The 16,551-nt window shown below is 43.5% G+C and overlaps 2 protein-coding genes across 3 annotated transcripts; both read right to left on the bottom strand.

The window, feature by feature from the left end:
- Positions 1-1,039: 1,039 nt before the first annotated feature.
- On the bottom strand, positions 1,040-4,417 carry LOC100834353 (DNA-directed RNA polymerases I and III subunit RPAC2). The gene is made up of 3 exons (XM_003577648.4): positions 4,199-4,417; positions 1,948-2,024; positions 1,040-1,497 (listed from the first exon to the last, which is right to left on the bottom strand). The coding sequence occupies exons 1-3, from the start codon at positions 4,297-4,299 to the stop codon at positions 1,352-1,354; spliced, it is 324 nt and encodes a 107-aa protein (XP_003577696.1). The 5' UTR covers positions 4,300-4,417; the 3' UTR covers positions 1,040-1,351.
- Positions 4,418-10,269: 5,852 nt separating this feature from the next.
- LOC100824626 lies at positions 10,270-15,676 on the bottom strand. Of its 2 annotated transcripts, XM_010239526.3 has the most exons (7): positions 15,393-15,676; positions 14,669-14,737; positions 11,845-11,958; positions 11,669-11,743; positions 11,131-11,262; positions 10,880-11,021; positions 10,270-10,723 (listed from the first exon to the last, which is right to left on the bottom strand). In XM_010239526.3, exons 1-7 carry the CDS (start codon positions 15,588-15,590, stop codon positions 10,572-10,574), a joined length of 882 nt encoding a protein of 293 aa, XP_010237828.1. In that variant the 5' UTR covers positions 15,591-15,676; the 3' UTR covers positions 10,270-10,571. The 2 variants fall into 2 exon arrangements, with proteins under 2 accessions (XP_010237828.1, XP_010237829.1); XM_010239527.3 differs by lacking the exon at positions 11,845-11,958.
- Between the last annotated feature and the right edge of the window lie 875 nt (positions 15,677-16,551).

Here is a 16,551-nt window from a genome sequence, read left to right as displayed (position 1 = left end):
CAGCAGGTATATGCAGGAGCGTAGAACGGGTCATTTGGATGCTGTGTATAGAATTTTGAGATATCTAAAAGGAAGCCTAGGAAAGGAATTGTGGTTTAGGAGCAATGGTCATCTTGAGATTGATGGATACAATGACGCAGATTGGGGAAGCTGTCTTGATGATAGGAGGTCAACTTCTGGGTATTGTGTATTTGTGGGAGGAAATCTTGTGTCATGGAGAAGCAAGAAACAATATGTTGTATCAAAATCTACAGCAGAGGCAGAGTACCGAGCTATGTCACAAGGTCTGAGTGACATGTTATAGGTAAGGCATCTTTTAGGAGAGTTAAAGGTACTAAGGGAAGGCTGTCTAAATGTCTGGTGTGATAATAAGTCAGCCATATGCATAGCAAATAATCCAATTCAGCACGACCGAACCAAACATGTGGAGATTGACAGATTTTTCATCAAAGAAAAATTGGATGCAGGAATTATTCAGATTGGATATGTAAGTACTGGACGACAGATTGCGGACTGCTTAACGAAGGGGTTGAGAGCTAAGGAATGCAAGTTGGCATGTGACAAGATGGGAATGATAGGCATCTATCATCCATCTTGAGAAAGAGTGTTGAATAATTGTTGCTGGACAGTTAGTGGGCTGTGTAGTTGATCCATGTGGCCCATATACCTTTCTTTGTACTACTACTACTATATATATATATCCCACTGAGGGAACTCTAGATGTGTGAGAGAATAGAGGAAACCCTAGATGTATGAGAGAATAGAAGGTTAGCCCTCATCTTTTGTACTTCAGAATTACAAGAAGCAGAAGGACAAGTTTCTTTGTATTTAGTTCAACTTCCTCCAAAGTTGAACTAACAGTTCTCCTATTAAAAATACAACATGTCAAGCAGGGTCTTAATGTTGTCCTTATTCTGGAATTTTATACGTAAATAGAACTAATTAAACTGTGTGGATGAAAACACGTGCACAGGAAAAACACAAACGAAACACAGAAAATGCAACAATACTCATATGACACAAAACTTTCTCAATCATATGCCAGTGATCAGGGGAAAATATGTTATAATGGATGTTGAAGTTGTTGTAGAGTTGACCACACGAAAGCAATCCATATCAAATTGATACCGCAAGGATTACAATTATATAATGCTTAAACAATACTATGAATTCGTAAAATGCAAAGTGCTTTAGGACTTAGGAGTAGTGACATCACATGGACTGATTACAGTTACAAAGACACTTTCCACAAACTTTAAGCGCGAGAAATCACAACTAATCTGCTTGCCGATGATAAATTGGTTGCACATATCATGTTGATCTTCTCGAACAGGGGCGGCCCAAAACTTCATCACTTGTTTGCATCAACATCCATTTGTTCTGCAGGTATGTTTGATTTAAAATCAGCGACTGCTTTGTCAAAAGTCGCTCTAACATGCTGGCCCATCACCATCAAATCCTGTAAAGCATCTTTCATTACATCCTTTGCTGGATCTCCTGAAAACGTGGACGAGACACATCAGAAGAGTATGTGCACTTCAGTGCATTAGAAGAAAAACGAAACTGGGAAGTGGCTAGTGGGCAATGAGATGGCATCAATAGTTTTGGTATTGGAGTTGGATTTTGTGTAAATAGATATAAATTAAATTGTTTTCGTCAATTACCATGGAAGTAACATATTATCTGATGTCTAGATGTACTGTTTGTGGAGGAAAGAAAATAAAAGTTCCCTAAGCACATCAGAAAATCATATATGAAGATGTTCTCTGAATACTAGGTATTAGAAACCAACTACCTCCTCAAGGTGCAACTTTAGGAGTAGCACAGCAACCATGATTCGTGCAAATTCATTCAACATGCATTTAAAACAAAGCATGTAAAAAATAAAAGTTAAGCATGCAGGGATTAATGAATGAAATATCAGGCTCATATTACACAATACATTACCTGTAGTCTGAACCCTAATGTTGACTTTGTTGTCAGCAGGATGGGGGATGCTATATCCACAAAATGCTACCCTTGGGCTGGGAGGACAAAATGAAATCACAAGTGAGAAAAGAGAAATATTGCATTCATATGTTCGCATTAGCTTCTAGTTTCTGGACATCATGGTATTTGTGGGGGCTTTAGCTTGTAGTAAAAGAATAAGAGAACACCTTTCACCTTTTCCTGAACTCTGATGCAACAAAACAGTTAGGCTTTGTTTGGATGTAGACATTGGGAGCTTGGCATTGCATTGGATCCAACGTCAATATCACAGGATATTGATATTGAGATTGAATGTCAATATTTTTGTTTGGATGTTTAGGTATTCGAAATCCAAACTTGATATTGAGGTCGAATGCCAAATCGTGTTTGGACGGCAAAAGCGATGAGTTTACATTGAGGTTAAATAACACAGGGCCTGTATGAAAAAATAACACATTCCCTGCGATGACAAAGAGAAAACCTTTTCCTCAAAAAATAAAGAGGAAACTTTATCTAGAAGGCACGGTCTCAGTCAGTCCCATTCATCTCTGCATCTCACCAACAGATCGTCTCTCTAATGTTTTGGCCATGAAAAGTCAAGCGAACGATCCAACACAATGGACAAATTACAAGCCCATCTCTTGTTCAGTTTTCTAATCGATTCGTATTGGTAGAGAGAGATCCTATCATCCTATGTCCGCTGCTTGGAAGTGATGTGGTTCCGCCGGCGTGATGGGGCCAGATTCGATGAGGTCAATCACTCGAGCAGCAAGACACGGGCGGACACGACGGGCTCAACGGCAGGAGGAGAAAGGTAGGATGGGGGACCGGAGACAGAAGAAGAATAGGAGAACGAGTCGCACCAGAGCTCATGGAAGTGGACCGCCGCTGCTGTTTAGGGTGCAGGCGCGCTGCCGCTGCGGAGAGATGGGCCGGGAGGGCCGGAGGGAGGGCGTCGCCGCTGCTCCAGACTAGTCTGCAGGGAGGACGAGAAGGGCGGCTACCTGGAGGCTGGAGGGCGCGCCGGCGGAGACAGGTGAGGCCGGTGCTGTTCAGTGGTGTGGATGCGCCGCCGCTGCAGAAAATAGAGAGAGATGAGAAGGGGTGGGAGCGTGACTGGGTGAGGAGGGGAATCGGGGAAAAACCGAAAAAGGAATTGCACGGAGCGAGCGTCGAACGTGGGTCTCGGTGGAGCGGCCCGAACTCCCGAATGTCGAGCGATGTCGAGGCTTGACCCTCTGAATTGGGCCATCGCCATTTTGTACTAAGGAACCCAGCCCTCGATATTGACCCGGAATACCTCGAACGAATATTTTAACCAGCCAAACAGGTTGAATCATGGTATTCGAGACTTACCCAATACCAGTCTAATATCAAGCCTCAATGCATACATCCAAACACAGTGTTAAGGAAAAGAGATGCCTTCTAATTACCCATATGAAGAGTTCACTTGTAAGTTATACATGCGTTCTATTTGTTAAGAATCAAATCAGAACCAGTGTTCAATGCTATCTGAATGTTTGTGCATATGCCAAACCCATCAGTAACATCAGGCTAGTTTTATGATGGGTGACTTGCGTGGGGGAAACGAAGACGCTAAGCTGGCCAATAACCTGACTTTTTCAACATGCACTATGATCTTTGATAGTCTAATCTTGGGGCATGTAAGTTACTGCACATACTCTGGAAGCCACTTCATACATTAAAGGGTGGTTGTTCATCATATGGCCTGAGATTTATTTTCCCTCCTAGTTTCTCGTGATCAGAAGCTCAAAACATGAAGTACACAAAGCAGATTATTTCTGTTCCTGCCCAGGAAATTAAATACTGTAGAACTAATATAATCATCAATATGTAATACTGACAGCAAGACAAGTTATTTTTCTTTCGAAGGCTCGTTACTATGATTTATATGGCTGGAGATTGGCAGTTACTGGAATCCTTGCACCAGGATATACATTTACAGTGACATCGATAAAAAATGGAGAACAGACCATGACCTTAGAAAGAATGCATACTAGGTCATTCTGCCCCTTCAAGCAAGTTCCTCCTACTAGTAATATTTACTCCGTACATAACAATTATTAGAACACAATTTCTCTCACTTTCACTGTAGTATCCGCGATTCATCACAAGCCGCACATAGAGATGGATTCTTTTAGGGAGTACAGTAGTATACATAGCAAAGGAAATGACGGGAATGGAACAAAGATGAAGAAAGCTCACTCACTCCTGGTTGAGGACGAATCTGACGGAGTTGGCGAGGGTGTGATCCTCCTCCACGATGGAGAAGCTCGACGCGCTCGAATCCGCCAACGACCCGTGCTCCATCGCCCGCTTCCCCGCAAATCGACAAGGACGAGAAGGGCTTTCTCTCTCTCGCGGGAGGCTCCAAGAGACCAAGACCGTGGTAAGAAGAGCCGGCGGCGGCGCTGTGAGAGTGGGTTGGAGGAAAAATTTCCGTGGTCAGCTGTGAGTCACACCGGGCCGGGCTTTTGCAAAAAGCCGGCCGGCCCGGCACGAAAATAAACGGGCCGTGCCAGCCCACGACCCGCGTTGGGTCGTGCCTGGGTCTCTGTCTTGGACCCACGTGCCTGCCCGGCCTGTTTATGGCCTGAATCGGAAGATGGGCCGGCGGTTCCTCGCCAGAGTCGAACGGCACGGGACGGCCGAATTGGCGCGGGGAAGGGAGAGGGAAAGAAAGCAGGGGCCAGAGAGACGGCAGAGTCTCAGCTTTTATAGCCCAAGGGAGGCGCTCAAGGGGTGGAATGACAAAGGTTGGCATCAATGGCTTCGGTCACAAATTGGAGAACAATGATCAGGAGAAGGTTCGTGGGATCGTGGAGATCGATTCCCAAGAAACTAGAAGAATGCATACTCAGGCGGCCATGGCTGCACCTGCGTTCGTGCGTTTGTCTTTTTTTTTCTCTATGTATATAATAAATTTGGATTTGAAATTTTTAGGAGTGCTACCGTGCATCTTATGAACTTATTTAATTTATTTCAAAAAATTTGAAAACTTTTTAGGAGTGCTACCGTGCATTGGGAGCACGGTATCACCCTAAGGGATGGAAACACTGGATATCTTCTCAATCAAATTAAAGGCTCCTTGCCGAATCCTTGAGCACTCACCACATCAAGGATGTGGACTCACGGAGACACCTTCCGTCCAGAGATTCCAAAATCACAAGAGTAAAAAATCCACAAAGAAAATAAGGGGAATCAAACTTTTTTGCTTTGGTGAAACCTTGATCGAACTCTTCTCTACCTTTCCTCGAAGTATTGTCTTCAGGGATGCACTAGGGAGAGAGATCTCGAGATTTGAAACTCTTGTGTTTTTGAAGTGAGAGAGGGAAATTTTATGGGCGAGCTCGGGCAAGAAACACATTGGGGACGAAGACCCTTTTATAGTTCTCTCGAAATCTAACCGTTGGAGGCCTTTCAGTAACGGCGGTAGCTAACTTGTACTATACCGGAAGTACTGCTGGCGGAAGTTCCGTTCAAGTACGAACCAACCTCCGCATCATTCTAGAGGGGTCCAGAAGCTACTTCGATACTGGACCGGTACCGGGCCGGAACTACCAGCCCCGGTACTACCGCGTAATGATGCTGCACCACCCCCTGACTCTGAATTTTGCCTTGACAGTTAGACTGAAAATGGGTTTCCCTCTTCTCACGAATGGATTTAGGCTTTACGTTGGTGCAATCTAATAGATTTGTGTTCGTGAAGTTGATTCATTCAAAGATTTTCCCTCTCTTTATAGTATGGATTTTCCTACAACTCGATAAAATAAAAATCCGTAAATCCTTCTACGCTTATTTCCTTTTCGAGTACGATGAATCGTGTCACAACATTTGATACCAAATCTGAAAACACTTAGCGTACAATTAGTCCACATGACATGTTATCATTAACACCAAAACACTTAGATATCGACATGCCCTTTCAAACCCCGTTTAGAGCCAGGCCTGGACCAGCTTGTTGGCCAGCTATACCCGTCACCAACTGCCCTAGTTTAAAAACACAGACCGGTGACTGAACTGGTCAGGCTGCCTCGGCACTAGGCCGACTCCAGTTCAGCCGGTTCGCTATGTGGTCTTTTAATTATTAACGTCACTTTCCTTCATTTATCTATCAATACATAATGCGGTCAATACATGAACATAGCTCCAAAAATATGCCAGAGCGACCATACTTGACAACTTCATGAAAAATATACCAAAATTATAGATAATAATAGAAGTTCTTCCATTACATTAGTTAGAGTATCGATTACTCAGCCCCAATACAAATATGCATGAGCTTTTTCATGGTGCACTTGTTTGTGATTAACGCATAATGTTGCGTATGAAAGTGTATCTAGCTTACTGGGTTTTAGATGATTCATGAAAGTTTATTTAGAGATGCAGAGATTTAGTCCCAGGAAATTAAGTATCCACAACTGTGAGGATCTAGAATTACACACATTAATTTAAGTATGATTAGGCATTTCATGTCATTATTTATGTACCGTAAAATTGGGTAAGAAATAGGAAAAATTATATTGTTTATACCCTAATTAGCAACTAAATAAATAAAATTAGTGGTGAAACTTCAACCAATGACCTTCAAAATTTCAGGACAAGCTAAAATAAATATACGACGAGCCTCTGCAAATTTTCAGGATTTTTAGAGCTTATTTGATTCCCAAAGAATTATTCATATATTAAATGAGATTTGAAAAGAATTAAAAACATGAAAATTAGTATATGAGAGTTGGATATGTTAGAAAACTCGGATATGATTTTTTTTGAGAAGTTTATTAGATTTTGGAAAAGCATAACGAATTTATTTTTAGCCTAAATACATTTAAAACAAATTCAAAGTGATTCGAAAATTTGGGAACGCTAGCAAAATTTGGGATTTTTCAAAGATTATTTGGACGCCCAAATAGATCAAAAAGGAAAACACAAATAAAAATTAAAAAGAGTAAGGGGCGACATGGCAGCTCCCTATTGGCCACCAAAGTTAGCAACCAAAAGTTGTTCCACGTCGTGTCTGAGCATGTCAGACCCAGTAGACCACATGCATTTGTCACAACCTTTCGCCGCACATCTGCTATTCGGCAACCAGCTGGCACCAAACCTTCGTATGAAAGCCTCCAATGACCCGTAACCCCCTCACGGGGTCACGCACATGTTTTCTTCTTCTCTCACTTGGCCCGGTGGACAGCATCCACATTTGTCGCCACCTTGCGACGCACATCTGCCGTTCCGTGACTAGCTAGCGCCTAGCAGGCTTCATACGAAAGCCTCCAACCACCCATAACCTCCTCACGGGTCACACCCACGTTTTCTCATTCCTCTCTCTCTCTCTCTCTCTCTCTCTGTGTGTGTCTTTGTCTCTCTTCCTCTCCCCGTCTCTCACCTTCGCTGGCCCCAACCAAACAAAGCATCTAGCTAGACCGCCGCCGCTACCCCATGCATCGGATTCGCCGTCTCGTCTGCACCTTCCCGACACAAGTGTGAGCACAAAACACATGGGTGTTGTGGACTCCTTTCTTCCCCGACTCTGTCGACGCTCCACTACCTCCTTCCAACCTCGCCGTTGTCGCCTCCAAGCCTTCCCCAAGCTCGTCATCACTGCCATCAACTCCACGATGAGCCCCTCCTTCCCATGCGCCTCTATGTTAATCCTATCCCCCGCTCCCTCGTAGACGGCGAGTTGCGGCCATGTATGATATTGGAATGTCGCTCGCGTTCGGCCGACTAGGCTGCTGATGGGTCACTAAGTCGACCTGCCAATAGTGAAAACCACGACACTAATTGGTCTAGACAAAGAAATCTATCACTGTATATTAAATTGTAGTTGGTGGTGATGGCGTGGACGCCATACGTCAAGTTGGTGGACGTCTCCTCCTCGCACATCCGTCCGATCTGCCTCCTCCTTGCACGTGGCACGGCCCGCCCCTCCCTGATCTCTTTATCGCCTGACCTGCATCCCCCTCGCCACGCCACGATCCGCCTCCTCCCAAATCCGCCTTCTCTCCCACAACAGTCGTCTAAAACACCAAGGCCTCTCCGCCCCCTCTCTCTCCCTGCGCGCCGCTCTTTCGCTCCTCTCCCCGTCTCCCCAAGCTGCTCCCGAGTGCCTCCCCTCGCCGTAGACCGCCCACGCCACCTGCTACGCCGCCCAAATCGAAGCCCCTTCTGGTTTCCGCCGGCACGTGTTTCTCCGCCCAGGTCTGTCCGTCATTACCCACTACCCAACATGCCTCCTCCTTGCTCGCGTGTCTCAAATTTCATATCCTTTAAGCGATTCCTGGTTAGATCTGTACATTACATTGCATCATTGGCGCATCCAAGGCAGATCTGACTCCCTGCTAGGGTTGCCAGTGCTCTCCCCCCCCCCCGCCCCGCGCTACCGTTGCATCTCCCATCCACCCCGATAGGACCGTGGGGTGCAGTAGTGGAGAGATGGCACCAGCAGTGCATGCCTCGAAAGCAAGCTACAAGCATACGCCGGGGTTCTGTTGATGGGGAGGGGCACAAGGCTGCGGGAGGTCAGGTAAATCATGGCCGTGGTAAATTAGGAATTTGGAGGTTTGATGTGTGGCCACTATACTTATTTGTAAGTCATTTTCAGAGGCTACTCATTTGCAAGAATAAATATAGGACAAACGATTATAACTCACAAACTGATCAGAACTAGCTCCATGAAAAAGTATGCAAACTTGTCCACTTGGATGCAAGATAATAATCATGAAAAATTGTGATTATAGAAGATACAAGATAATAGTTTTTCTTGCCCAAGCCTAGTCATAATAACGCATTTTTCTATTTCCGTTGCAAAGCACAGGCACTCTGCTAGTGTTAGTAGTGACTTAGTCGGTGCTAGGTTGTCAACAGAAGAGAATTCTGGCATCAGAGGTAGGGAATTAGTACTTGCCTTACAACGCGCCAACGCACAATCGCTCAATCGCAACGCGTATTTCCTTCATTAGTTCACCACTCCCCACACGCCTATATAATATGACCCAACGCCACGAGGTTTCTCACAAATCTATATCTAAACTCCTCGATGTTTTCCTTTTCCCACAGGTCGTGACGTGGAGCGGCACCAATTCAAGAAGCCTTTCATCCCCGCGTGGCCTCGATAGTGAGAAGGAACCAGATCTAATCGCCATGGATGGGAAGCTACCGGTGGCTAGAGAGGAAGGAGCGGGCGTGGGGAAGAAAAGGGAGAAGAAGAAGGTCGAGATCAATCCCCTGGAGGAGAAGTCTAATGGCGAGGACGACCAGCTCGTCCAGGACCAAGCTGCAACCAGACAGAGGGGACGCCGGAACCCTAGGAATGGCAACAACAGAACACGGACGACGGGTGTGGCCACCCCACCCGTGGACAGGGCTCAAATCGCAGAGATCCTGCATGCGGATACCGGGAGACAGATCACGGAAGGGCCCTATCTTGCTGCTAAACTGCGCTCCGCAAAAAAGCACATGTCCGACGCAGGCGACAACAGCAGGAAAAAGATCCCTAAGGTAATTAATGTCTCAGCACAGCCCTTGCATCATGTAGGCGGCACTTCTACCATGCCAGCGCCAGCAGTCCCCACCCCGGAACGTGATGATGCCTCGTTTGGTGCTATCACAGCCGGAACATCGGCACCAGCTCCGGCAATCATAGACCTCAACCACCCATTGGTGAATTATGCGGTCTCAGATTGTTGTGAGGCAACAGCAACAGTAGCACCACCTCTCGCAAGTGATGGTGCCATCAGTCAACAGGAGATGCAGCCACAAGTGATGGAGACTGCGCCTAGCAGTGGCGGGCGTATCCGCCTCTTCGGTGTCGACATTGTGGCAGGCCGTAAGGAGTAGCTGGTCCTTCTGCCATTGATAGAGGTAGCTAGCAACTTAGCATGTTAGCCCCTTATCAGTTCCTTGATGATTTTATACAATTCATACCAGAGTGTAGCCTGTAGGCTTTCCAGATTAATCAGTTGTATGAATCAGTTCGTTTTGGATATTTAGAGTTCATACCAGAGCTTGTAGCCTTGTAGGCTTTCCAGATGTATGTGTTGTATGAATCAGTTTTATTTAGATTCTGTAGTTCATACCAGAACTTGTAGCCTTGTAGGCTTTTCAGGTGAATCAGTTGTATGAATCAGTTTGGTTTAGATTTTCAAAGTTCATACCAGAGCTTGTAGCCTTTTTGGCTTTCCAGACCTTGAATCAGTTGTATGGATTTTCTAATGGAATGAACTTGTATAAGTTATTTGAATGATGCATGAGATTTTTGATAAAAAGAGAGCTTTAAGATTTAACTAAAACAGACCTGTAAGGGTTATCCCAAATGAAGTTGCTGGAGTTATTCTAATTGTAATCCATAGTACTCTCTGAAGTACATCAATAGTATGGCAAAAATAATGATGCTGTGATGACTGTTGAACCTCTCCTTGAATACATTGCACATGCAAAGTGGCCAGAGAATGTAACTAGACTTTGTGTGGATCATCAGCATCAGTTAGATCTCAGAAGTACTAGCTAGGTGCTCACTTCCTATGATGATGATGATGACGACGATGATGATATACGAGTGATTGAGCAAGTGGCACCAAGGATCATATATTCTGAATTGCCAGTCTTGCGGCAATCATACCGATATTGTGTTCTACATACTCGATTCCACTATTTATTCTTTCCAGAGTGTCCGTTAAATCCATTGCCTTTATCTTGTATTTTTGCAGGGTAAGAAGTTCTGCATCTGACATACCTGCAGTATATGACTTGATGTTAGATTAGGCTAAATGAATCTGATGCACCTTTTGTGCAGCATCTCTTTGGTTGGCCATTCCAGGTAAGGTTTAGATTTGAAACAGAATACAGTCAAGATGTGATCAGAGGTAAAAACAGAGCAATCCGCTATAACCTGAAACTGATTGGTACGCGGCAAAGGAGAGACGTTCCGGGAGACCTGGAATAAATTCATTATCATAGTCTTCGAAAATTTCTTTCTCAGACCACAGTAGAGAGCTCTTGATGTTAGTTTGCAGCGGTTCATCCTCAGGTACCTAAATGAAGAAGTTGTGATCTCAGAAGACTGGAAAAAAAAACCATTATCCAGGACTTGCGAACCGTTAAAGGAACAAAAGTTCCAGGACTTGCGAACCGCTAGTAAACCTTAAGCTTCATTTGAAGGCTATGCAAATTGCACATGCCCTCTCTTAGTTTGGAAATTCTCATGCCCAGTTCGGTGCCGCCGCTAAACTTGTCCATCATAGGAGAAATATCACCACGCAAGTAGGGTTCCATCTGGATCGAGGAAGAATGAAGCAAAAAATAAGAGGTAATTGTGAAAGGTAACAGCATAAATCAGTATATCGAATTCAGGATTTGAAGAGCATCTTTCTGGCCATTCTCTTATTTGTGGGACGTAGACGTGCCAAATTAACAATTCAGAACTAACACAACATTTGACCCGTCCATAAACTCGAACAGATGAACTTACAGAATCTGTACCTATGGGTATGACAGTTAAAATGGGAATGCGTCGTTTTCATAGGAAGTGAGAACAAAACCTTTGAGTGGATTATACATGTAATACATACAAGTTTCAAGTATTTAAAATTATTAATAACCATAATACAGTTCTATATGATAAGATGTATACATGAACGTTTAAGGAACAATTCAAACTCAAGAACCGGAATGTGCATACCTGCAGAAGGTTCTTGATGTTCACGCGGCATAAACCTCTTATTGAGACTAATGCTCCAAGATCCAGCTTTTGAACCTATACTAGAGATTAATCATTGAGTAGAAAAGGTGAACGATCTTAACAAGAACCCTCCCATTGAGTTCGTCAAAATATTTGACATGTAGGAAAGAACTTACACTTTCTATCTGGACCAAACAGCCATATCTTACAGCAAAGGAATCCTTAGAAGAGCTTGATAAAACTGGATCGAGAACAAAGTGCACAAGAGAATTTTTCCTCCTATACAAGGCCTGTTGAGTGAGGAGTTGCAAGTTTGCAACAACAGATCAGCCTATTTCCCCACAACTGCAACCAAAATGATATTGCAGGCCACTCTACTGAAGTTTTGTGCCTTGACTATTTAGTGACAGCAACATGTACATAGGTCTTGTGTTTCATGAAGGATGATGTACCAGAATCCCATTTCTATTGCTATCAACAGTCCTTCACTAAATATCAATGCACCTGAACTATCTCTAGAAAGAACTAATTAAATACCACCTCCCCATAAAAATATGCTTGCTAGGGAGCAATCCTTGGTCAAATCCCGCGTAGAAACCGAGGACTTGCATCAGGGTATATTACCGGCTCTGGAAACTTTTAGGAGGGGGCGGTAACTCTGATAGCCATGGTTGCTGATAGTTATTGGTATTTTCTGAACCTCAAAAGGAGTTTGCTGTAATTAGTTGAATTTACTTGAACTTTATACAAAGAGTAATTTTTCACCCGATTTGGAGCTTTCTCGGAGGGTAGCGGTTGTGCAAGAGGACACCACGATTATGGAACAAATGAGTATGTCAAGTTGTCGAACCTTATGGTAGTATGGTTGACATTGACAACCCCTAAAAAGATTGAAGAAAAAAGCAAGATTAAGAATGTTCTCATGGCTTTTCCGATGATCAAGGATTGCATTGAGTTTAGGTATTCCATACGAATATTGCTTTTAGAAGGGATATTATTGGGGCACGGGACTGCTTGGGATGAGTTGTGCGCTAAGATGGCTGCAGTCCATCTCAATGATCAGCCTGATGTAGTCTTTTGGGATTTGAAGTAAAGTGGGGCAAATGATCAAATTTCCCTGGGATTTGACTACTTCAGGTCGTTTCACAGTTAAATTTTTTAAATAAAGCTCTAATTGACTCTGGCTGCCTCTTCCGCCATAAAATTATCTGGAAGCTTAAAGTTCCAAGATTAAAATTTTCACCTGGTACCTTTGACATGGTGTCATTCTCACAAAAGGATAAATTGACTAAAAGGAATTGGCTTGGTTGCAGAAAATGTGTTTTCTGCAATCAAGAGGACTCCATCCACCACCTGTTCTTCGATTGTCCGATGGCGACTTCAGTTTGGAGAACCGTTTTGTGACTTTCAGTTTACCACCCCGTAGCTGTATTACTAATTTGTTTGGGCAAATAACTCGAATCGCTTATCCTTGTGGGGGTTAGTGCGGTTTGTTGGTCGATTTGGAGTTGCAGCAACAATTTAGGTTTTGACAAGAAAAAAGCTTCCAACTTTTTGCAGGTTATTCTTCAGGCAACACACTGGATTCATACCTGGTCCTTACTGCACCAGACCGATGCTCCGGATTCTTTGGAGTTTGGGTGCAACCGATTGAAGACGGTCGCTCAGGATTTCTTCAACCGGTTTGGATGACACATCAACAATAGGCTAGGAGAGTGATTTTATTCTAGCTTATTGTACTTTTGGGATGTAATAACTGAGACTTGCATGATTTTTATTTGTTCAATAATATTAAGGATGTGTGCATCGATCGACAGAGGACAGAGGCATGCCCTCCTTTTCGGGAAAAAAGGTATGCCATACGATAAAAAGGGGGACAAGTCCACATTGAGTCTAGGCATGCCATACTGTAAAAGGAGAACGGGTCAATAGCCATCAAGAATATTAGTTGCTAAGTGCTCAAAGAGGATCCTTACAAAAAAACGTGCCTCTGTACAAACTCCTTTTTACTCCCTCCATTCCACAATACAACGCATATAGATTTTTCTCATTTGTTCCACAATAAACCTCATTTTTCTCTTGGTACCCGCACCCGGCCAATAACTACTCATATCCATTTATTATTAACCCAATATGAGTGGTCAGACACTAGAAACGAGAGATGTCTTGGTCCAAGTGCACAAATCTATATGAGGTGTATTTTGGAATGGAGGGAGTAGTTCATCCAAAACATCCAAGTGAAGTGGTCTGTAACCGAGAGTGAGAGTGAGACTGAGAGTGAGAGAGCTGGTGACTGATTGTCTGAACAACCGTTTGATCAGAGGCATTTGTTGTTGTTCGTACATTCCGAGTGTTACCCTCCAGTACATTTGGGATAAAAAACAGGCCATTTCTCTTTGGCTAGCAGCTTCGAGTGAGCTAGCCTGGCACTTCCAATTGTCTAAAATCCTAATCCCACGGTCTTAGTTTGTCTAGAACTCCTGAGGGAAGTTTGCCTGGAACGTCCAAACCAAGGCTTTGTCATCTACCTAAAATGACCAGTTTCCAGACCCCATTGGTGGGAGGTACCGTTCGAATTCATTTAGCCCAACCATTGCAGTTTCTAGGACTTCTGGATGATGTTTGTCCTGAGCTTCGGAGCCACAGTACAAGAGGAGTAGCATGTAGAGGTATTGTTTTGGAATGCTAGAGACATTATATCTGGATCTACGTAGCTGTAGATACACTTTCTAAAGTGCCTATTAGTTTTGTAGCATGATTAAAGTAAGCTTGGTTGTGCATTTCATGAACATCGTGTTTAAATTCCTAAAAACTGAAATTAAGGGGAATACAAAACCTCTGTTAAAAGTTTCAAGTCAACCCCCTGAAACTCTAGACTCCTATAATATTATGGAGGCTTTGGTTTAGTGTTGTAACATCTCTGTGTAAATTTTCAGGATTTTTGGATAATAAACTTGATCAAACCAATTTTAAAGCAATCGATTGAGCCAATGCAATCACCTCTTCTAGCAATGCTAGATACCTTGCTTCATACAAGTGCAGAGTCTTGCATTCTGATGGTATCAACACCTGCAATATTTTCATCATCTCAGTCATGGACAATACAAAATGAATCTTCTAAGCCTAAAATCGACTAACTACAACCGAGTTAAAAACATTCACTAGAATTTCTATCAACTCTGTAAATTTGCAGAGCATATGCACCGAGGCAAACTCATGAGTTAGAAAACACTGCAGATCCAAATATGTAACCTCACAAATCAATTCCTGAAGTTGGCTAAAAGAAAACGGAACTGTTTAATTAGTCGTTTCAGAGGCAGAAATCATAACTCGTGGCATTGTTTCTTTTGCCCCCCCCCCCCTCTTTCTCCTTGTAAATATTATGGTTAATTAATATATTATACTGTCGGAATCTTTCCTACAGTTTTCAGTTAAAAAAAAAACTCGTGGCATTATTGCAACTTGCAAATACTGTTAACAGTAGTGACCCCCGTCAATAGGCTCTTTAAACAAAACAGTTATCACTATAACAAGACCATCTCGGCCTTGCTATCCAGCCTGACTCACAAAAACCAAGCAATGTCCTCCTTAAACCAACCGAAATCGCCATGCTATATCGCAGGATTTCATCGGACACTATCTCGCTAACCAGCCAGATTACCATCTCTAACAAATCACATGAATAGAAATCAGGGCCCCCTTTCAGGTTGTTCAGAAACCTTACCTCGGCGGGCGGGAACGGCAGGAGGGGGAAATCGAGCGGCGCAGACGGGGGCGGGGGGGAGGGCGAACAGCTGGCGGCCCGGAGGAGGCGCCGGCGCGTCGGACGCGCGAGGAGTGAAGGGTAGACCCTAGGGACTGGATCCTGGGAGTTCGGGGCTGACCGAGAGGGGAGGCGGAGGAGAGTGGAGGCGGCGGCCATGGTGGCCGCGGCGGCGGTGAATTGTGGTGGTCTTGTCACGTGTGGGTTGGGTGGTATTAGCGGTTGCCAATGGCGGGAGCAGGGAGATAATGCTACGGGCAATTTTCCGTATATTTTTCTCTTCAAAATTCAAAACTTTCTCGTTCGGGTTACTAATGTATTTTCAGTCACCCAAGCTCAAAGAAACTTTAATAATGCATTTCTATGTTAATTATAGAATATATTGTAAAACATCTAATATCTTTATACATATCTAAATCTACGTTTATTATATATGTATACTACTATTCTACCTATTAATTCAGAATTGGTGGTGACAACGTTTCCATACGTAAGATTTTAATTATCTTTTATATTAAATGGTTGTGCGGAGCTATGCGGTTTCCAAAAGTACAAAATAAATAAAATTGGCATCTTCTCGTGTTCAATGCAGGGGACTAACCCATCAACAACTAATCTTTTTCCAACCTCATCGGTCCAGTCGAAGTTAGAATGCAACAATCGACGGAAGCATCGCCCTCGGCATCTCCTCCTTCCCAATGGCAATCAACCGACCTAATCATCTGACGGTGAACTACCTAGGTCACTCGGTTTTACTGATCTCCTCAATCCACTTCTTCCTGCAGCACACGTCTGGCAGCTATGCATGCCACATGCCTATCACTGTTGTGCGGTCTAATGCCCGACGCAGGACTACTGGTTAAGCACCGTGGTTAGGTATTTCTTGTGCGTAGATTCTAATTATTTCAATGAAAATTAAGATGTTTTGAATAATTTACACATATATATGGAGTCAAATCGACTAATTGATTTAAATACAGTATGATTTTTTTTCATGCACATTGTCTGTTTTGATATGAAATTGGCACCCACTTATGTTTTGCTCACGCTCTGCTGCTTAGAATGCAAAATATCAAGATGATTATCTCTTGTCTCAAAACAAAGAAAAAAACGATCATTT

This window comes from Brachypodium distachyon, chromosome 4 (assembly GCF_000005505.3).
Source record: "Brachypodium distachyon strain Bd21 chromosome 4, Brachypodium_distachyon_v3.0, whole genome shotgun sequence".
In the NCBI taxonomy this organism is placed as follows: Eukaryota; Viridiplantae; Streptophyta; class Magnoliopsida; order Poales; family Poaceae; genus Brachypodium; species Brachypodium distachyon.
This window is presented reverse-complemented; position numbering and strand designations above follow the sequence as displayed.